At 38.8% G+C, this 23,042-nt stretch overlaps 1 protein-coding gene across 1 annotated transcript in view; it reads right to left on the bottom strand.

Moving 5' to 3' along the window:
• Positions 1 to 136: 136 nt before the first annotated feature.
• The window catches only part of GTF2I (general transcription factor IIi), a 73,610-nt gene continuing 50,704 nt past the window's right edge, over positions 137 to 23,042 (bottom strand). The window contains exons 27-47 of the mRNA XM_071447689.1: positions 22,142 to 22,325; positions 19,777 to 19,829; positions 18,126 to 18,209; positions 17,255 to 17,438; positions 16,882 to 16,940; positions 16,148 to 16,219; positions 15,429 to 15,612; positions 14,851 to 14,909; positions 14,120 to 14,203; positions 13,536 to 13,631; positions 11,902 to 11,967; positions 10,171 to 10,354; positions 9,276 to 9,328; positions 8,612 to 8,719; positions 7,702 to 7,785; positions 6,717 to 6,900; positions 5,781 to 5,809; positions 4,574 to 4,651; positions 3,198 to 3,236; positions 2,406 to 2,477; positions 137 to 645 (exon numbers count right to left, since the gene is read on the bottom strand). Coding sequence (XP_071303790.1) covers positions 2,422 to 2,477; positions 3,198 to 3,236; positions 4,574 to 4,651; positions 5,781 to 5,809; positions 6,717 to 6,900; positions 7,702 to 7,785; positions 8,612 to 8,719; positions 9,276 to 9,328; positions 10,171 to 10,354; positions 11,902 to 11,967; positions 13,536 to 13,631; positions 14,120 to 14,203; positions 14,851 to 14,909; positions 15,429 to 15,612; positions 16,148 to 16,219; positions 16,882 to 16,940; positions 17,255 to 17,438; positions 18,126 to 18,209; positions 19,777 to 19,829; positions 22,142 to 22,325 — 1,940 coding nt within the window. The 3' untranslated portion in view covers positions 137 to 645; positions 2,406 to 2,421. The remainder of the gene's footprint in view (positions 646 to 2,405; positions 2,478 to 3,197; positions 3,237 to 4,573; positions 4,652 to 5,780; positions 5,810 to 6,716; positions 6,901 to 7,701; positions 7,786 to 8,611; positions 8,720 to 9,275; positions 9,329 to 10,170; positions 10,355 to 11,901; positions 11,968 to 13,535; positions 13,632 to 14,119; positions 14,204 to 14,850; positions 14,910 to 15,428; positions 15,613 to 16,147; positions 16,220 to 16,881; positions 16,941 to 17,254; positions 17,439 to 18,125; positions 18,210 to 19,776; positions 19,830 to 22,141; positions 22,326 to 23,042) is intronic.

Below are 23,042 nucleotides of genomic sequence, written 5' to 3'. Positions count from 1 at the left end.
TGATGGAACATGGACTTACTACTTTGAATTAACAGAACAAACTGTGATGGGGTTTCATTTCAGTTGGTTCCTAATCCACACACTGGAATATTGACCATTTCACAGTCTACCTCATTAATGCACACTAACCATCAAGTAGATAATTTTATCTTTTATTTAGGAAAAACATATTAATTATGATAGATATAATAGGAAAAATTAATTCAAATATACAGATATTGTTGTCCAATGAGACATTAAAGTAATGGCAGAAAATTAATGTAGAGGGTTTTTTCCTCCAAAGTAAACAAATGGAACTCTTTGCAGGAATTTTTTCATTACAAAAGTTAGGATGCATTCAGGTACAGTGAAATTCAGCTTTATTGGAAAATGTATACAGCCTGAGCTATGTCCCTGTTGATTTTAATCCCTGCCATCTCCCCAGCATTGCTGCATCAAATTTAGTCCTTAAAATATATTCCAAAGTAAACTCATACAATCCAAATCTACAGTCATTATTAGGTCAATTCACAGAACTGCTGAAAAAGTAGACATTTCTATATAATAGTACAAAAGAGTTTGTATAGAAGATACTTCTCTTATACAGTTATATTACACAGCTCTAGACAGGCCGAGCAGGCTCTTCTCAGAACAGGCAGCTTCTGACTGGGTAAGAGAAATTAAAAAATTCAGTTAATTTCATTGAAGTCTTGTGCCTTATTACAACTATGAGCAGTTTGTATTCTTTTTTCCAGTTCTTTAGGCCTAGATTTGTCACCCTGTTCTTACAAAGTTCTTCTAAGCCTTCTGATGTTTACATTTTTGTAATGGAGTTTCTCATGCACTTTTCATGTAAATAATGATTGTTTTCCATTCCTTTCTGGAGGAGAGAATTGATGGGCTGTTGGTTTGACCAGTGTGGTTGGAGAGGTGGCAATTTCATCCTCCAATCCATGGTCACTTTTGGAATTGTATAAATATCAAGGTCTGGTAATAAACGTGCCTTTTTTGCCTTGGACACCTCAGCGTGTGAGTGTCATTTATTTTGTGTCCTATTGTGACATAGATTCAGCAAACATGCAGGAACTGAATATTGCTCTCAATAAATATGAGATGAAATGTGTGCTCTAGCAGTCTCTTGTCAGAATTCAGAACAAATATTTATTTTAGGATCAATTCAGTGGATGGCCTACAGCATCCAAAACTCTGAACTACTGCAGCATCAAATTGTGCAGCCATTGCTCAGACAACATTTTTGTCAATTAAAGGTCACAAGTGAGATGATTTATTATTTCTCACTGCCTGCAGTGTGTCCCATGACAAATCAAAGCTCTTCTTTTAGTACATTTTATCCTGCCACATTCAGTTTCATGACAAATACCTCCCACACAGAGGTGATTGAATAAGAGCACCACTGCTGTCCTGCAGTGCTCAGGGCACAGCTGGGATGCTGGTTTGGCAGTTCCTGCAGCTTTCCACCACATCATTCCATTCTCCTGGGCTGTGTTCATGCTGTACCAAGGCTGTCCCTTGGCTCCAAAAACTCAGCTGGTGCCAGGAATGAAACCCACAGGCTCCAGGCTCCCCTAGCCAATGCTTCATTTAACTTTACACCAATCAAATCAAATTGCTGAAGTATCAAAAGCTGCCTAACGAGGAAAAAACTGGGGCTCAGCATTACCAAAAACTGAAATGGGAAGAAGCACTACCATTTTCTTTGTATGAAGCACAGAGACTCCAGACCATGTGGGTCAGCATTTTAGATTTGGTGATGTGATAGCAAAGCTAACATTGCTCTCCACAACCACAAAAATGTAATTTTTACGAACAAGTGACGTTAAAAACAGAGTAAGAGAAAGATCTGGACATTTGGGCATTATGAAAAGCATAGTTTAATTTACAAAAGTTTAATTTATGGTAAATAAAGAAAAAAAACTCTTAAAGGAGGTTGGTTTGTCATGACAGTTAATAGTTTTACTGAGTGTCCCAAGCTCAGACAATACTCAGACAATCATAGGCAAGAGCTTTCCTGCTCAATTACAATTTGGAAATGTATGTGCATTACCAAGAATAATAATGCTTTTTCACACAACCATATCAGAGCTTTACATAAACACTGAATTCCCTCAGCTTTCACTTGCTCTGCTTCTGAGATATGTGATTACCATCACACATTGTAGGCTGTATTTTTCTAGGAGTTCCTCACAAATTTGAACACAGTGTGCTTCATATTGTGTTTGGATAAGAAAGTGCAAAGCACCTGAATCTTCTATGTGAGAACTGAGACACATAAAATAATTCAGAACTAAAGTACAGGCACTTTCTGACATTCAGTATTATACTTCATCTCTCCTTTCCCCAGCCAAAAATATAAAAATATTATTCCTTGATAGGTGTTGACTTCAAGAAACACTAAATTCTTTTACCCAGTATTGATGAGGTCTAGGTCAGGTCTGGATCTTGCTTTATTTGAAACTCTTCTTCTGTTTCTGTGTTATCTGTTAAAAAAGTAGTAGTGAATTAAAAAAGTAGAACTTCCCCACAAATTTTGTTACTGTTTTACTTAAGTAAAAATTTATAAAAACATGAAAAGCATTCATTATCTTTTTAAACCAATAATAATAAATAAAATTATATTCACAGCAATCTGATTCTGTGAAAATTACCATTTCCACTGTAATGTAATGATGATGCTTTTAGAAGGCTTCTCCAGACTAAATGAGTCTGTGATTCTGGCTGAAAAGGATACAGTTCAAGTATATTCTTGGACAATAGGAAAGTTGGATGTTTTCTAGAGTTTAAGTGCTAGAAGAACAACAATTCCCCACTCCCTTGCCCCCAACACAGTGTATCCAAGCCAATGTGGCATTCAGAGTTCCTGATGATGGCAAGCACTCACTTGCATCACTTGTGGAAGCTCCTGCCCTGAATAACAAGATGCATCATTCAGGATATGAAGTCACTCAGAGCCTCAGAGCAAGACTCACCAGCCACAAAGAATTCCTAGAACTCCTTTGTACAATTATTACAATAGTAATTTTTGCTGCTAAGTATTCTTCACATGATGCAGCATGGCATTACTAGAAATGAAGAAATGTGCCAGGAACCAGTAAAAGAGCTCTGCTTGATTTTGACTGACCTGACTTTAAAAACAGATGCAACTTTGTTCAGCATTACTTAAAAATATTTCTTGATAGTAACTGAAGACAAACACTTACCTCCTAGAGATACTTCTATCTGGCTTGGTTCAGCTGGCTCTTAAATGAAAAAAAAAATACAGTCAAATGAATATCAATATATTTTCCACAAGATGAATCAGATTAGGGAAATCAAGTTTTCAGTCAAAAAAGCAACTCATTTTTCTTAAAACAATCAGACTCATATCTCTGACTGAGATAAATTTGTGTAGCTTTCTATAGTCTGCAACAAAATAGAAAATATCCCCAAACATTTATTACATTTAACCATGTAACACTTTCTCTTCTAGGAATGGCTCACTGTGGCAGACATATCACCAAGACCCAGAACAGCACAATGTGCATTTGCACAGAGTACACCAAATTTGGAACAGCTTAAAGAGAGAGTCACCACTTCCCCTAAGCATTGTCTGTGATGGCAAGTGTGTGTACTTTGGGGCACAGTGGGAAGGTGCATAATAAAGGACCAGTATGCTTTAATTCCATGCTGAGTTTTCTACTATCTCTGCATGGATTGTAGATGAACATGTTCTGGGAAAACCATTTACCCTTTTTAACACTGCAGATGTTAAGGACCAAGAGACTGCAGCAAGCTCCCAAACCTCCAGCAGCTGATCTCCTCCCTCCCACACCTCCACATGGAAATAGAGGAACCAGCAGTTTCCTTTCTAATAATTTTCATCATACAAGTGTCCCTTACTCTTAAAATGTTTATCAGATGTTTTCTCTTGGTTTCCCAGCTCCTTTGTGTAATAATTCATTCAGTCAATTACAAAAGTTTTCCCCACACTACACCAACTCAGCATACACATTTTTAAAAGGTATATGGACATTTAAAAGCTGTATTGGATCAAAGTGAAGTTGGCCAACCACATTTCCTTTAGTTAATTCACAGCCCAAAGCTAAGTTCTCTGTTCAGACTGAGCCAGGTGATGTGTGTGCAGTCCCAGATGCAGTCCAGCAGGAGCTGCAGAGCTTGGCACAAACTCCACCCAGACCCCTCTGCCAGCTGTGAAGGCAAACTTCAGTTGGCTGTACATGCAGACATGCACACATCTGAGTTAAGCAAACATTAATAAATGGATGCTGAATTGTCTGTACACATTGCCCCCACTAATCCTTCTTTCCAGCTCACTCATCATCTGTAAAAATCAAATCAAGGAACACACCAATGACACAGCTTGAAGAAAGGAGAGTCACTTTCCACTAATGTTTAACAGCCAATAAAGTTATTTGAAGTTTAACAGTTATGAAAGTTAACAGCTATTCATTTCTCAGAATGAAATGGCTCATCATGAACCCCTGACACATAGGACATGAGTGCTAATGACATCTCCCAGGATGCAGAACCCCATTCCCCACCCTCCTGCAAGGACCCGTGTCCCACTCTGCATCACCTGGTAGTACTGCTGTGGTAGGGGCTGCTGCTGCTGCTGCTGGTGATTCTGCTTGTGCTTCAGCTTCTTCTAGCAGCTCTAAGATGAAACATGATCATTGTTTTACTTCACAATGGAAATGGTTCACATGCAACACAAGAAAAACCTTTAAATCTGCAAACCCTCAAACTTCTCACATGAACAGGTCACTAACACTGTGACTGAGATGCAGTTCAATTCTTTCTGCTACAGGAAAAACATTCCCTGTCTTGCCTGCAAGCACCAAAACTTTCCTCTTAAGTTTCCACATGTTCTTTAGGTGAAGAATAAATAAGAAATAAGAAATAAGAAATAATACTTATAAGCAGTTGGCTCAGAGACTGTCACTTGTTCACCTTGGTATCCATCAGTATAAGATCATTTTGATCATAATTAGTGAGCCTGTCACTCATTGACATTGGTATCCATCAGTATATATAATATTTTTATATATATATATATAGTATATATAAATAATTATAATCATTTTGATCATAATTAGTGGACACAGGTAATGCCCAAAGCTCATGTGATCCATGGCCAATCTGCTCCCCCAGTCCCAACACACATTGACAACTTATGCTGAACTGACAACAGCTCAATGGATTCTTCCATTTCTAACTAAATTCTCTGGAAATACCATTCCAAAATTATTTTAACAACCAAAACACTATACCTTTCCTTCCCACTACCCCAAACAATTTCATTGTGAGGGCCAAATTGGCCATAGCACTTCAGTTAACTACAGTCTGCCTCTCTAAAAAGTTATCATTTCAGCAGAATGCAGAATTTTTCACTGGAACAAGGTTGTGCAGCTACTGGAAAGCTCTTAGTAACTGCTACTGTGATGGATTTAAATCTACAACACAGCAACTCTCATGTAAGTGTGCTGCTCAATCAGGATCCTAAATTTCTTTGGGACTCTGCAGCTGAAAAATACAAAATCAGAGTCTTGCATTTTCATATCAAGTCAATGCTAATCTTGTGCTGTTTAAATGTAAATTTATCCCCCTGCCCTCAAGTTAACTGTACATCCATGTTTAGTCAGGAAATCTTAATGAGAAATACACAGGCAAAATTATACAGAGACTTAAGAACTTGGGGCCTCTGCCACTAAGACACAATGTAGAAAATGAATCTTGGTAGGTTAAAAAAATGCATTTGTCATCAGTGTCTCATCAATACTCACGATTGTTAATCACAAGTCCTGGAAATGGCCTGGAAAAAAATAGAAAAATTACTGATTCTGAAATGCACCTCATGGTGATTCCTCCCAATGTAACCTCCCCACACCCTCTATAACACAGGTCATGCTAAAACATGAAAAGAAAGGCAAGTAAAACAAAGGAATAGTAGCTCTTGGGCACTTTGGTTCTTCAAAACCAGCATTTTGAAAAGTAACAGGTACTTGGTCACTGCTACTTGGCAAGGAATCACCTCTTCTTCAGGGTTCAATTCAAAAACACATCAAAGTCCTTTTGGTCAGAATATGTCATGATGAAGGGGTGAGAACTCAGATTCCTTAGTAAAATCTAAGAAATTTCTCTCTCTAAAGAGAAATGTAAGCTTTTAAACTCCTGTGAAGTCATCTGTGATTTGAGAAGTTGCAGAAACTGATCAATTTTATATTTTCAGCTCCTCCTTAGAATGATTCCAAAGTTTGATCTGTTCTGCTTCAATGCATACAAATTAACATTGAATATGTGTGTGTGTGTGTCTATGGAGATATACAGATACAAATGAAATTCCCTTATACTATAATTGAACAATATTGTATTTTAAAATATACAAGTCCAATGAGCTTTGGACTTGTTTCAAAACTTGATATTATGACTGGGAGAGCAAGGCCCAGAAAACTACAGGACTTTTTAGCATATTATGATTAGATTTGAACTCAAAAGATAGCTTGCTGTAATATGCAGTATTGGTAAAATGCCTTTTGTCATACCAAATTGGACATGTCCTCCTTCATTCATGCTGGGAACATCTGGGCTTCATTTGACCTGATATATTGTTATCCAAAAAGAGCCAACCTCTATTTAAAGATGCACTACAATTTCTATTCTCTCACATTTATTCCAGCTATGGGATTGTACTCATAATCTAATTAATGGCAACTACATACTTAATGACAGTGAACTTGATGAACTCTGCTGAATCCAAAATCTTCCTCATTGAGCTGAGTTCCAGATAACTGGGTGCTTTAAATGCCACACCTGGAGGCAATCCATCCACCAACACACAGCCAGGGTTGTTAGTGATTTTTCTGTAGGGAACTTTCACAGGAAAATTCATACCAGTGGCTTCACCTAAGTGAGAGAGGTAATGTTTATTTTCAAACCCACAGTATTTATGATTACACTGAAGAAAAAGTCCTCAGATAATTAAGAAACAAAATTCAAACCATGCTTTCTATCAGATCTGAAACTCTGAAAATTCACTTGACAATGAAACAATTACAGTGTTAGAAATGAGGTTCTGGATTCCACCATGAACATTACCATGAGAGCATTAGTGCCAGCCCCAACTCTGACAGTTCAGCCTATGGAGAACACAGACTCTGCTCTTACAGAACAGGATATTAAAGGAGATAGCTGCATGAAGAGAAAAAAAACCCTTCCTGCAATGCTATGAAAAGCAATCCAATGCAGCACAAGTGAAGGAATTTCAGATTAGGAGACCCAACTCACTGCTACTGTACAATGCAAAGTAAAAAGCCAAACAAAACAACACACAGCAAAAGGTTGAACTGAATTTTTAAAATTACTCTAATGCCAAGTATTAAGAGGTCAGGATTATGAAGCCCTGAGAAGAACCATGGACTGCCAGCAAAATAAATACTTCATCCATGTTGACAAAGAAAAAAGGAAAATGGAAGGAGAACCATGAAGCAATCCAGAGCCTTAGGACTTTGTTTAAAACACCAAACTATCTACATCACTTACAAAATATTCTTTCTGGAGTCAAAGCACAACATTCATATACAATTCTCAAATTTTAATAACCATATAGGTAATTCACTGTGAGTGAATATTCATTCACTAACTGCAGGATGAACAACACTGATTGCATTCACACCTATATAAAAATGGGCAGTAAGAAGCAATTACCAAATTTCTGGCTAAAAAGATCATTTACTTGCTCTCTCAATTGTCTGGCATTTTCTGCTTTTGGCAGTCGCTCATTTTCATCATCTGCAAGAAATTGTGAGAACAGGATGAGAATTAAGCAGAGATTTCCCCCCCTGAAGCTTGTTTATCCCTGCATGTTTACTCAAAGCAGGTACACTCAAGAGCTTCTAAACAGGGACTGTCTTTGCTCCTCATTTTAGTATAACACCAAATTGTAAAAATACACACAAATAGATGGTTGCTAAGAAATTACAGAATACTAGAATGGTTTGGTTTGGAAGAGACCTTAAAGATCATCCAGTTCCAAACCCCTGCCATGGGCAGGGACACCTTCCACTAGACCAGGTTGCTCCAAGCCCCACTCAACCTGGCCCTGAACACTTCCAGGGATGAATCCAGAAATGTCTGGAGATGATTTTGTAAAGTAATTTAAACCAACAAATTGTATTTTATTTTCTTATGGAACATAGAATGGTATGTAAAGGTAAAAGCAAAGTGATCATTCAGTAGATGGCCATAGCAGGCAACAAAAAAAGCAGTAATTGGTGTTAAGACAAAGCAGCTCAGCCTGCAAGGTCATTCAATTCAGTTCAGTACTGACATCTGGAAGTTGCCAAGAACTGCAAGTCAATATTTCATTTATTGCATCATAAAAATGTGGACACTTCTCAACAGGTGGTTGGACTAAGAATATTCTAGAGATGTCACTGATGAGATATTAATGAGTGTTAGATAATATTTAACATCTCAGCAAAACCAAAAGGTAACTTATGTTCTTTCTTGACTGTACTTGTATTTCTGACTGACTGTAGGAAAATATCAAACTAAGCAGATATCATGAAGAATGTAAGCACAAGCATTATGATGTGAAACCAGGCAGTATACACACCTTTTATGGTTACTTTAACAATGTTTAGGTCTTCAGCACTTTCAGCTGTTTTCACTGTGTTTTTTGTGGTCCTTGCTGTATTGGCATTACTGGAGGAATTATTTTTTCCTAAGAGGATTAATTTAGAAAACATTTATAGAGAGCTCAAAATCTTCAGTCTCATCTATAAAGAAAATATTGCAAAACAACAAATATTGGCTAAGTTTTCAAAGAGGACCTAGTTTCAGTTTCAAAATGGGAGCATTTATTCCATGACCTACCTGCCTGACACAATTTCCTACTGGCTATTTGTACTCCTGTCTCTGGTGCCTGTGTCATTTAGATGATCTACATACTAGGAGCAAATAATTTATCTCTAGACCTGAATGACTCCTTGAATCCTACATTACTGGCTACATGTTGATGGAATGTAGTAAAGAATACATTAAAGGCACAATTATTTGTGAATAACTTCAAAAAATTAATACTGCCTTGTAAGAGCTATATTTAAACTGTAACTGGTGCTTTTCCCATCTTAAAAACAAACAAACAAGCAAACAAACCAAGCAACTGCAATGTAGAATAAATCTTTCAGGAATGTATTAACACCATGCTGCTCTCATAATTAATATTTAACCCTTGAAATAAACTTTTATCTGGAAAGTTAAGCAGTTGCAAAACTCACCTTGGGAGCTTCTACCAGAATTTCCTTTGATAGCTGCCTCAAACACCTCAGGCCTGCAAACAGATTGAATCTTTTACATACAATAATAGAATTATATAACATCAACATTAAAGAAAATCCCATTTTCTAAAATGGTAACTAAGTGATGTCCTCTCAGCCAAACAGACAGTCAAGAATGCAGTGACTGAGAGGCTCCATAACTTCCCAGAATCACAGAATCTAAGACTGGTTTGGGTTGGAAAGAACCTAAAACCTTGCACCTGCCATGAGCAGGGACACCTAATAAAGACCAGGTTGCTCAAAACCCCATCCAACCTGGCCTTGAACACTTCCAGGGCTGGGGCAGCCACAGCTTCTCTGGGCAACACCCTGCCAGTGTAAATTCCTTCCAAACATTTAATTTTACCCTGCTCTCTGTCAGTTTAAAGCCATTCTCCCTTGTTCTATCACTATCTGTCCCTGTAATTTCTCTTGCCACTGTTTCTGCACTGGCACAGGAATATCTAAACCTGTTCTAGGAAAAAGAATGAAAATTCTTACAGCTCTCATTAAAATAATCTCCACTCCTCAGCTCCCAATACACAACCAGCAAAGTTTATGAGTAGCCCATAAGTGCTCCTTGCAGTAGGAACTAAACCAGTGATGTGATAATTGTGATAGAATAAGAAATATGCACTTGCTCTTCCTCTCACAACAAAGTCTAAGAGGCTGTCAGAACAAAGAGATTATTCTAGCTTGTTCCACTTGCACAAGAGCTTTCTGATCATTTCCTCAAGAAAAATATTCCAGTGTGTATTTTATAGAGTAATTTAGCAACTTGGCAACACAACTTCATTTTTTGGTCTACATTTCAATTCTCATAGAACAGATTATCAAAGACGTACGGGAGCCTTACTTTTTAATAATAAATTTTATTTTAGATCTATTCCTCAGGAGCTTCTCTAGTCTGGGAATCCCAAAGGTGGTAGGCTGGCGGAAGGGCACCCCCTCAGGCAATCCTTCCACGTGGAAATCCTCAGGGTAGGCATCAAACAGTGCATATGGCACCTTCACTGGCCCACTGCGGCCCAGAGCTTCTCCTGAAATGCACCAGAGCAAATAAGGCACAGTGAGGCAACTGATGTGAACAGAAATAGAATATATAGAAATACCTCTGCTATAAATGGAAGAGAGTAGTTGGCACATCCATACTCAATTAGGTAAAACCAGCAGGCTTTGCCTTTTTTGGTGACAGCTATGAGTTATGCAGGGAGAAAATGAACAGTTTCAAACTTAACTCATTCTGCTGCAGTAAATCTCACCATAATTTGCTGAAAATTTGTGATTTGCATCCAGCTCATGCCACTGTCTTGGTCTGCATGCATGACTGTCCTATCTGTATGGCACTTTTGTCTTGGGCTGCAAATGCAAGATGTAGCTGGGGGTGTGTGTTCTGTCCCCATGTGTCAGAGCTGGGGCAGTTCTCTGCTGTTCTTGGGGCAGTTTTTTCTTGATCTCTCCCCCAGCCAATCCTCCCTGCAGGAGATCTCTGCTGTCCATGGCCACTGAGTGTCCCTGCAGGGCTGATCCAATTCCAGCATCCCATGGGGAGATGCTGCATTGCCCAGGGCAGGAGCCAAGCATTCCTACCTGGATCCAATGTGAGCCTGGCACAGCCCAGCAGCCTTTGCCCAGGGCATTGCCAGAGGAGCAGCTTCTGCTGCCCTGCATGGCCAGAGGGAGCCCAGGCCCATCTGCAGCAGCCCTGGAGCTGCAGAGGAAAACTCCCCCCTTGTGCAGGATCCCTGCTCCAGCAGAGCCACAGCTGGCACTGCAGGAGGGCTGAGCCCCCATGGGATGGGGCTGTGCCACCCCCTGACACACAGGGGACAGGGACTGCTCTCACTCTGCCAGTGCTGTTTTGTATTACTGCATTTTTATTTTGAGTTTTCCTAATAAAGAACTGTTATTCCTAATCCCATATCTTTGCCTGAGAGCCCCATAATTCAAAATTATAATAATTCAGAGGGAGGGGTTTTACATTCTCCATTTCAAGGGAGGTTCCTGCCTTCCTTAGCAGACACCTGGCTTTTCAAATCAAGACACATCTTGTTAAAGGCAATGCATTCTGCCTCTCTCTCTTCTAGAGAACAGCACCAAGCACAGGTGAGATTTGTGCTCTTGTTCAAGAATCCACACTCAGAAGGGTAAGGAGAAGCCTTACTCTCACTTCCCAAAGTCACTAGTTTCCAAACAGCCTGCACTAGAAGAAGTGTTGGAATATAATGGAGCAATTTCTCCAGATACCACCCACAGCCTGTTTTCAGTCATGCAGAGTCATACCAAGTCCATTTACAAGCAGAGAGATGACAGCTCAAAAGGATGTGCCAGTGTGTGAAATCACTCTGTGGCTCATTTAAAAAATTGTAATCCAACTACAACTTCTCCATTTTCAAACCCAAGTAAAATAATAAGTGGAAATGTGACACTGGATTGCAAGCACATGAGAATGAACTCAGATGGGAAACTCTAAGGTACACAAGGATTGCAGGACCTCTGGAATAAACATATGAACACCTCTCATACATTGATCTAACTGCATGTTCATAAGAAAGGCATCTCAGTAATAAAGAATCAATAAACATACCACATTTTTCATTAAACATATTTTCTACTTTGTCCTTCAAGTCATTGATTTTGGCATTCCACAGCTCTGCCAGGAAGAAATTGGAAGAATTAGAACAACACTCACACAAAGAATCAGTCTTTGAATAACATTTTAACAAATCTTTAATAAATTATTATGTTTGATAACCAATTTACTATGGCAGCAAAAATGTGCAAAATGGCTTTCATTCTGCAAAACTATATCCACATCCATCCTTATTTCCCTGAAGCTTTGAAAGATACTGTAACTAAATAAAGCAAAGGTGATTAAAAGTGAAATTAATCCAAGAGTGATCCAAATTTACTATCAGATAGCAGGAAATTTACTCATCTGAACCAGCACTCAAAACAGTGGCACAAAGTTCCTCTTATGTCCAGTGATACAGCCCTGAAACACTTGCCCCTCTCCTGAGAACTTTAATCTCTAGCACATTTTCTACTTTAGTGGTGAGATTAAATATCCATTTAATTTAAGCATTTTGTTTCTGACAGCCATCAGAGCAATTTCTACACCAGTTTACTTGTGGCTGCACTAAGTGGGCCATGGCTGGTCTACAAAACTAAAACCTCAGACTAAAGCTTAAAAAAGTTGCAGATTAAAAAAAATCAAAACAACTAGGTCTAACAAGCAATAAAAGTCCAAGAAAATTGTACACAACTCTGAATATGACTACAACCCGTGCTAGATCAGTATCTCATTAGTTCTCAATTGGCTTGGCAGGAGTGAATAATTCCTTTCTTATAGGTTTTTTGACCATACAGCTATAAAGAAAGCATAGGGGACAGAAAAACATAAAGCAAATAACAGCAAATTCCTACACAAATGTAAGCAAATAAACTCAGAATCTAAGTATGCTAAAAAAAAAGATTTACTGAGACTTAGAACTCCTTACAGTTACTTTGAATGCAGTCACTGACCTCACTTCACAACAAAGAATTTTTTGGATTACAAATTGATCCTGCTTTCAATACTGAGATTTCTGTTCAGAGCACTGCAGCAACAGGCCTGGGTCTCCATGGCCAAAAATTCATGGCCTATATTGATGAACACAACTGCCTGGCTTTCAGTCCTGCCCAGCTTTTCCTCTACTGATCTTCCAGAACTGGAGAGGTCAATCATGGCAGTCATGCACAATCAGCTCTGACAGGTCATAGCTCACTAATGTTAGTTCAAATCCTTCCTGGTCCCTACATCCCACCTGGTATCTCTGCACAGGGATGTCAACATTTCAAATTTGTAGAGGGCTTAAGAAATTCATGCTCATTTCAGCTGGGTTTATGCACTTGGTTGTACTTTGCACCAGAAAAGTCCTTCAAGGGTCTGCAGCATTGTGCAGTAACAGAGCAGCAAAAATCAAAAACTGCCTCTGCACCTGAATCAATAATATCTAATGGATCTGGGCTGCATTTGTGCAGCATGCTCCACGTATCATCCAGGATTTCTCTACTGCAGATTACTACACATAATGAAGAACTGAATGTACACAAAAGGGAGGACTTCAGTCACTCACTAACTGTACATCAGAACACGAACTCAAAATATCTGATATGTAATCCAGGTGTTCCACATCAACATTAAAGGAATGCATCTGTGCTAATTTCTCCAACACTTACCAAAAGAAAAGTCTTTTCCTTGTTGCTTTGAATTTGCATTGGAGCCATTGGTATCAGAGTTAGTTTCTGCATTTGTGGTTTGGTCTTTTTTAGGACCTATGAAGAGACATTACATATATAAGGTAGAGAGCAGAAACAAGACATCATACAAAAAGAACAATGCATCAAACTGGATTACTAGAGAAATCTTCAATTCTGAATCAAGAATAGAATTTTTAAAAAGCCTTTAGGAAGTTCTAGAGTTGTATTTAAGCATTTAATGCTACTGACCACATCTGTGATCTCTCTGCTCAGGACTACATCAGTTCCCACATCTCAGCTTGGAATAATGGGCCAAGCAAGCTGTCAAACTGCAACATTTTACCTAAGCATCATCTACACAGTATCCAGTTTGTTTCAGAAAGGAAAAAAGTTATAAAGTTATATAAAGTTATAAAGTTAATTTATACTGAAGTGTATCTGGAGCCCTCAAGAGTTTGCTACATGAGGTGTATGTTCCTTATGGGCTATGAAAGCTTTGAAGAACAGAAAATATAGAAGAATATAATAAAAGAACTTCAGAAGAATATTTATTTCTTCCATACTCTCTTCAATAGTAACTTCAATCTCTGGAACACTTGAATTTTCTGAAGAACTTCGTGACCTTTTGGAAGTCCTTGGGCCAGTTCCTGGAAGCCAAAAGAACACAAAGTGTGAAGCACAAATTCTGTACACCTAATAAAAGAACAGCTGTATTCTAAGAATTCTAACAGACTGAACTAAGTAGAGTCTGCACAGTAAAACCTGAACAATACAGTGATGCTCACAATCTTAAAAAGTAGGTTTACTGCTCTTGAAAAAGACACATCTAGATTTTCCATTAATTCAGAACAAAAGACTTTGTTTTTTCTAAGTGTGAAGGAGAGTTTTGGTACTTTTTATTATCTAAAATCCCAAAAAATTAGTAACATCTGAATTTTCTACAGACAAAAGATTCTTTTATGCTTTTCTTATAAACACCATTATTATTTACAGCAGTTCACAGCTCTCAGTTTAAAATGGTTGAAGCCATTAAAAGTGAAATAGAAGTTGTCAAAATTGAGTAAATTCCATTCTTTGTACTAGAATAGTTAAGTAGAAAAGCAGATACATTTATGGTTTGAATGTCTTTCTCAAATAATAGCAGATTTAGAGGCCACTATGCTAGATCACCTTAAATAATGCCTTTTATTTACAACACCTGCATTTTTCAACCACAAAGATCTCTCAGTCTGCTAGGGAAGCAGAAAGGAAGTATTTACAAATGGATGGCAGCAAATAATATTTAATTCTTTACCTTTTTTCTTTAATTTACTAGCCAGTCTTAGAGGCAAATGGGAAATGATAAGATCAGGCCTGGAAGTTGAACAGAACAAATCCAATCAATTGCAAGTCAAGTCATCAGCAAAAAGTTACCAATTTCTTGGAATTCAGTTGAGTTCCAATTCACATAACATCAGTTCTCTACAAGGAAATTCTGTTAGAAACATGGTTGACTCTCCATCTACTATAACCACAAAAAAAAAGAAAACATAAAGCTGTATTTTCTATTCTGCAATTTTCTTCTGGGTTTACTTCAAGCAAAGAAAAATAGAGAAAAAGGAAAAAAAAAAAAAAAGAAGGAACAAAGCTTCCAGGTACAAGACCATTTTCCCTCTCAATTCTTGATGCATGAAACACACAATTTATACATCTACAGAAATTGAATGAGGAATGTATGTCCTTGTATGAGATAAATCCTATGTGCAAAATATTCTTTGTGTTTCATGGAAGCAGAGCTTAGGTAGCATTTAAAACCTAAAGTTGCTGGGAATGAAGTCAAGTAACTTCAAAATCAGAGCATATAATATAAAAATAACTGGATCACAAACTTACTTCTTAATAATAAATTTGATTTTGTTACTGGCACGGATGATTCTCTCGAGGCGCGGGATTCCAAACCACGTGGGGCTCCGGAAGGGGACTCCTTCTGGCAAACCTTCCACCACCAAGGAGTCAGGGTTTGACTCAAACACAGAATAGGGAACTTTCACTGACTCTGAAACCCCCAGAGCTTCGGCTGAAAATAAAGATTCAATCATATATTACAAACTTCAATGGGTGGAATTTTATCTCAATTCCAAGATTGAGATAAAATTTTAAGATTTTAAGAATCTTGTCTTACAGAAGCTCTGCTACTCAAAGCTAACAAGCCTCCTGAAAAAAAAAATTAGAAATATTTAAATATATTTGAAGAGATTCCCTATTATTTTTTGTGGAGTAACTGGAAATGGGAACTTGACCCACCCTGTTACAGATAATATCTAATGTAGGCCTACAGTGTCTAATGTTTTATTTTGAGAAGTTCTTTTAATCCAAAAGCTTTTGTGCAATCATCTCGTCACACAGCTGGAAAAATAATAGCTTAGGATGCTGTTATAAAAACATTTATGTTAGTTACAGGAAAGAGTAAGTAAAACAGAGGTAAGAGGAGTCAAGATTTCCATATCTGCCCTAGTATACTTCTGATGCCTAAGTAAATACTGTAATATTTAAGCAGAGGAGTTTTAAAATGCAGCAGCATTGCAGAACAGTTCATTTAGCATTTAACTTACCAAACTTCACACTAAATATATCTTCTACTTGCTTTCTTAGCTTTGTGATCTTGGAATTCCAATCTTCTCTCCCTGAAAACCAGAAACAGGTGTCAGAGAATCACCCAGCTCTGGATACAGAGGTACATTTGAACATACTTCTTTCAACATAGGAACATGAAAACTAACAACACAATTACATCTGATTACACAGGGACACACAATGAGTAATGATTATTTATAGCAGCTTAAATGATACACCTAATTTCCTCTACATAATGAAAAATCTATTTAAATGTAGTTCTGAATTTCAAGCACTAACCCTAGCAGAACAACTTGTTCTTTAGAGCCTTCAGATGCAGGAAGAAATTATTTTAGTGGTTCTCCCTGTTAAAGGCACGTCATGCTTTCAAGAAACCCCTACAATTCCTTACCAACAGAGGCCTGAAAGAGCTCAGGGTCCCCTGTGAAATCCCAAGGCACTCCAGACCTTTGATTCAGGCCAGGACAGTAACTCCAGTTCTCTGGGACTCTGAAGGTGACCCAGGCTGGTTATTCAAAGGCAGCTGGGACTGCATCAGGATTTCACAATCCATCCACATCCACAGTGCTCAGTTCATTCCTTCCAACCCTCACAAAGAATATGCCAGCACACTCATCACACATGGGTTCCTTCTTGAAAAATGCTGCATTGATCTAGATGTGTTTCCCCATCAAACCCTTCTACTCCCACTTGGAGACAGCCCCTGTCTTACCTTGAGGGTTTGACCTGTGCTGGGTACCTTCGTTTGAAACGTGATTTAGCAGCTCTGGCCTGCAACCAGGACACAAAAAATCTGCTTATTCTTGTCATAAAATAAATACCACTACCTATTATGACATTAATTGAAGAATTTGAATTTTTCTATTATGTTTTTCACACTTGTCAACATGTTAACAGATATGCAAAACATATTCTGTAATATATGTCTGGATTGCAAATGCTCACTTTAGGATGCAGAATATTCAATTTGCCTATTTGGTAATTAGAGATTAAATGCTTCATGACTTAATGAAACCAAGTGCTTGATTACACATAGAGTGTTTGTTTGGACTCTTTCTTAAAAACCCCTCCATGTTTAGACTTACCTTTTGATCACAAATTTTATTTTGTGGCCCACTTGAATTATTTGTTCAAGGCAAGGGATTCCATACCAGGAGGGACTCCTAAAGGGGATGTTCTCTGGCAGCCCTTCAACGTAGAGGTCAGTTGGATAAACTTCAAATTTCTTGTATGGAACAGCTCTGGGGTCTTTGCTCCCCAAAGCCTTGGCTGTAGGAACAAAAGGCATCCAGTCACTGGACAGATTGGCCAAGCAGCCTTTATTAAAAGCTACCTGATACCAATTCCTCAGGCTGTTGCAACTGTGCTCTTAAAATGTGGAACAATGCAGGACATCTAAATCCAACAAAACACAAGTCTCTGCATGTAAAAAATGTAAAAAATTTGCCATATTTTATGATGTTGCTGTTGGGCAGTCACAATATCAATATGCTTACTGGGGCATAATACATTTGTTTTATCCAAAGTTGTTAATCTGTTATAGAGTATCATGAAAAAATTTATTCCAGGTCTTATGAAGTTGACTTTTTTTTTCATATTGGACAGAACATAAAAATTCACCCAAAAATGTTTTAATACTAATTATGATGATATTGCAGTGGATATAAGTAAACAGCTGTTTCACCATTGAAGGAAAAAATCCAAACAGGAAGGAATCAAGAGCAATCAGAAGAGCAGCATTTGTAAGATTTAAAATTCTTTTTAAACTATGAATTTACCTTGTATGAGCAGTAAACTAAAACATTCTTTTTCACTGAACTTCCAGAATTTTAAATACTTGGAAAAAAAAAAAATCTGAACAAGGGTCTCATTCATGCAGACATTCAAAGGAAGGAATGAAAGCAATACAAGAAATACAAAGCCATGCAGAAAAGAAGATAATAATACTGTACTTACCATACATTTTACAGAAAAGTTGATCTACCATCTTTCTCAGTTTGGTGACTCTGGAATGCCAGTCCTCTTTCGCTGTGTTTGAGACTGGCACAGAACAAAACCAACATTCCTTAATTATATTGGTTATATTTTCAGTTGTTCCGTTTATACAATGCATAATCATCCTGCATTTTCAGGTAACACATAAATGCTGTATGTAAGAAGTATGGATTCAATGTGGAACTGGAAAAAATGACCATAAAATAATGACAGAATATTAAAACTGACAAAACTCCACTGAACCAGTGACATTACTCTTGCTACAAAATACACACAATGTTTTGACCTGAAGAGCTGCAATACTTTGATCATCCACCTCCAAACTGCAGATTCTACTTGGAGATGGAAATAATTTTTCAATGGTTTCATTTACTGAAGCATTTGTTGATATTCAGTGCTGAATTAGGCATGCATATGGGATGAAAATTTGCTTTTAAGGGATCAAAGCACATATAATTCCAATCACTTTGCTCCTGAATATGTCTTTGTGACTAACAAGTGAAGCTTCCCAGTCTCAAAGAAGACATTGGCCTGCTTACACACCATGGGTTCAGTCAGAATGCAAAAGCAATGACTTGTGTTCCATACTTGCACCAGACTGGGCTATCAGCATAGGCACCAGCTGACACTTCCTGAGATCCAACTGGTCTGTCTTGCAGCCACTATCAGTCTTCTGAAAGTTTCAGAACTGAGGCCATTGCACAAAACCTTCCTGACCAGCCTGCTTCCCAAAGGAATGCAAATGAAAATCATCTTTTCCTCTGCCAGTCAAACTACAGATCTATACTCATGTACAATACTAAACAATACTATACTCATCCCATCCCTTTCCTGCTGGGGACAGAAGCTATCAGGGCTATGGACAGAGCAGGAACTGGACATGGAGCCACAAGGAGCTGAGAGAGCAGGGGCTGGTGCTCCACAGCTCTGTCTCCTGAGATGCCAGTGGACACAGGGAGCAGCAGAGGAGATAATAATTCCTGGGAAAGAGAGAATGCAAACAGGAAGAAAACTGCAGGAAAGGAGGCTCAGACAGCTCCTGTCTCCTGTGTTCTCTGAGATGCTGTTGACAGCTCCCAGGGGTGCTCTCTTCTCTTACTAGAGAGGATGCAGAGGTCACACATGTCTCTATAAAGTGGTAACTGGTGATGACAAGCCAGTCCAGAACCCTGTGCCATAGAAATTGGTTACCACCAGTTTTCTTAGCTACAGGGGGTTTATGAGTTGAGCAATGTACTTGCTTTGCCTCCATGTTTTAGTATTAAAAATTACTAAACAACACAAAAAAGGCTAATTTAAAGAGCCACATAACAGCCCAGTTAAGGCTAAGGCTCAGTTACTAGCCTACCTACTATTTTTGCAGTCAAATTTTGTGCTTGAAAGTACAGTAGGCTATTAACACTCAATACACTAAGTTAACTTCAAGAAGGGAAAGTTTAATTCCTGCACACACATTAAATAGACATCCTTATGGTATACCTGCTTAATTTAGATCCTTAATGTCCACTTTAGTACAGTCTTTGAAATACTTTTTATAACAGAAGACTATGAGTATATAGGACAAATAGGAATATCACATGTGCTTGTACAACTCACACATTTGAAAACCTACCTGTTGAAGCTGTATTGACCACTGGAGGATCTGTTGAATTCAGAAGTTCAGGCCTGAAAGATTTAAGGTGCATGTTTCAACAGTGACAGACACTTTCAGAAACTAGCCTCCAGCTACAGCCTCAAGTTACTACTTACTGAAGGATCAAACCCAAAATCCTCCCAGGGGACATCATGATCCCCAGCACTAAATTCCAACTAATGCTGAAGTACCCTGAGAGCTGGCTGGAACCCTATTGACAAAGCATTTTTCATGCCCAATACCCATATGTGATGACTATGGGCATCTGCCCATTTCATGGTGACATACAGGTTCCATTAAACTTACCTCTGAGTTGTGAGATACACTTCATCAGAAACAAAGATAGAAATTTAAAATTTAATCTCTAAAAGAGTAAACTTCAAAGCAGTGACTTCTGTTTCCAAAATATATCTAATTTTATCCACAGTTGAACAAACTAAAAAATTAAACATTTTGATGTTTCTCACCGAGCCAGACTAGATTTTTAGCTGCTCTTGTTACACATTTCAAGATCAATGAACACCAAAAATTAATTTTTGTTAACAACTAAGACATATTTGACAAAAGTGGGTGCCAGCATTGCATAAATAATTAGATCTATGTATGATATCTGATTTTAAATGAGACACAAGGTAGATCTACACTTCCTCCTTTTCTAGTTACCTGCAAGCATTAGGATCATAGAAACTGAGCCTGTTCCTCTCCAATGTAAGCAAATAGCACCTGTGGAAAAGGCAGCATGCACAGAGTCAGAGGCTGCCACTACTCCCAGTTCTGAGCCTGAGCATTGCAATCAGCAGATTCCTGTTCATTTCAAAAACTCTTGCATTAGGCCCTACACCACTGAACACAGGAAAACATCAGCTGTTACTCACTGCAGCTTCCTTTAAACTTCAGTCAATCTCCATCTGAGCTGTCCTTCATGTTCACTACCTGATCTCCCTCCAGACACACCAAGGACACCTAAACCACAGGAACCAGTAGCCATGTGTTGGCCTCAAGCTTGCCCTGGGAAACAGTCCTAGATACCTTGATACAATATTCCAGCAAATTTTTTTTAAAAAGCATAAGCTGAAATTAGGCCAGGATCTTCAAACAGGATTGATCTTCAAATAGGATCAAATATTCCAAAGTCAATGGCTTTCAACATGTATTGCAGCTGCAGAAATCTGAACAGTACAAAGAGATCTGCCCCTGACAAAAGTCCATAATATTGAAGAGATCTCTCCACCACCACTCTCAGTGATCCACTGGCCTGTGTGAGAGTGTGTCTGAAATATCCCTCATCTGCCTCATGATCATCCTTAGGGACCACTGAAAATCTCTGGCTTTGTAGGAGGAAGTTACACACGCCAAAGGCCCAGAGACCTGAGCACAGTGCTGAACTATTGCTCAGAGGTGTTGTTTGCTCTATGCTACTGAGCCCAATGAGAAGAAGAAGGGGGCACCGTGCCCTTTTTGCAACAAGAGCCTTGGAAGCTGTCCCACCTCTCGGCCTGGCTGGACTTCTCCTGAGTTCCGGTGGTGCCCTGCAGAAGACCCCTCTCACCTGTTTTACAACCACTGTCACAGACACACTGAGATGTAAGGAGCCTCTCCATCAAGGACTAAGACATGGAACCCCCATGTGAAAAGGCCCCTCTGCTCCTTCCAAGGACTGGGACTGAAACCCCCAGCCTGGGGCAGGTGTGTAGGGGAGGCAAGCTGACCAAAGCGAGATGTTTGCCTGCAGGTTGTGACCACTGGACCAAGAACACAATGGCTCTGGTTTACTGCTGAGAGCATGGACTACCTGTTACATCTATTCCTTAGTGTATCTGTTTCCCCCCCCTCACAATTTCCAACAGAGTTATCATAATAAAAACCTCTGAGTTAGCGAGAGGTTTTGAGATCTCCCCAACGTAACAGGCGGATCCTCGACTGGACTGGACCAAAGGACTTCATCTCTACATTTGGTAGCCATATCCCCCTCTTTCTCTCTCTCTTTTCTCTCTCTTTCTCCATCTTTTTCTCTCCCTTAATCCCTCTATCACATTTTGCTGTGGTCATTCAATAAAGGTGCATTTGTTTTGTTTATCACTGCAAACCCCCTGTGCCGTGTCGGTTCTTTTTGCACCCTGAGATCAAATCCACGAACCATCGTGAAACCCATCCGTGAGGAGGGATTGTGACAGCCTGATAAGCTGAATATATTGAAATGGACATCAACTAAAAACCACTCCTTAGTACCATAAATTAATATACCAGTAGAAACCAGTTTGGAATTCTGTGAAGAAAAATGAAGCAAAGTGGCAGAGGCAGAAAACATTGAGTAATGTAGAGCCAAAAATGATCAGCTCCTCACTTTTTGATGATGAAGCGGATGCGGTCCTTGACCAGCAGGATCCTCTCCAGCCGGGGGATGCCGTACGTGGCCGGGCGCCTGAAGGGAATCCCATCTGGCAGCCCTTCCACAATCAAATCCTCTGGATGGGACTGGAAGGTTGCATATGGGACACGTACTGGGCCCTCTACTTTCATAGCTTCAGCTTTAATGAAAAAGGAAAAATAAAAATATTAGACTAGAATCCCATCTGGCAGCCCTTCCACAATCAAATCCTCTGGATGGGACTGGAAGGTTGCATATGGGACACGTACTGGGCCCTCTACTTTCATAGCTTCAGCTTTAATGAAAAAGGAAAAATAAAAATATTAGACTAGAATCCCATTTGGCAGCCCTTCCACAACCAAATCCTCTGGATGGGACTGGAAAGTTGTGTATGGGACATGTGCTGGGCCCTCTACTTTCATAGCTTCAGCTTTAATGAAAAAGGAAAAATAAAAATATTAGACTAGAATCCCATCTGGCAGCCCTTCCACAAACAAATCCTCTGGATGGGACTGGAAAGTTGGGTATGGGACATGTGCTGGGCCTTCTACTTTTATAGCTTCAGCTTTAATGAAAAAGGAGAATAAAAATATTAGACTAGCTTGTGGCTCTACTCAACTACCTGTTTGATATCACTCTGATGGACATGATAATTAGCATGCAGGCAATAAGCCCTCAGCACATTTAAACATTCAAGCATTCATGTTGTGAGGGACTTTGTTTAATAGCAAAATCACTTTGATTCAGAGTAAACAAGCTGCAGCCCTGTATATATATGCAGATCATCCTTTTTTCCCTTTATGTAAACATTTAATAACAGTGACCACACCTGTTAAGAGTGAAGATTCTCACTGTTTTAGTTTTGCTTCATAGAGCA

Source organism: Agelaius tricolor, unplaced genomic scaffold, assembly GCF_023055355.1.
Source record: "Agelaius tricolor isolate 1412-34295 unplaced genomic scaffold, bAgeTri1.0.p SCAF_25, whole genome shotgun sequence".
NCBI classification, from domain to species: Eukaryota; Metazoa; Chordata; class Aves; order Passeriformes; family Icteridae; genus Agelaius; species Agelaius tricolor.
Note: the sequence above shows the minus strand (reverse complement) of the source record. Positions and strands in the feature narration are given on the sequence as shown.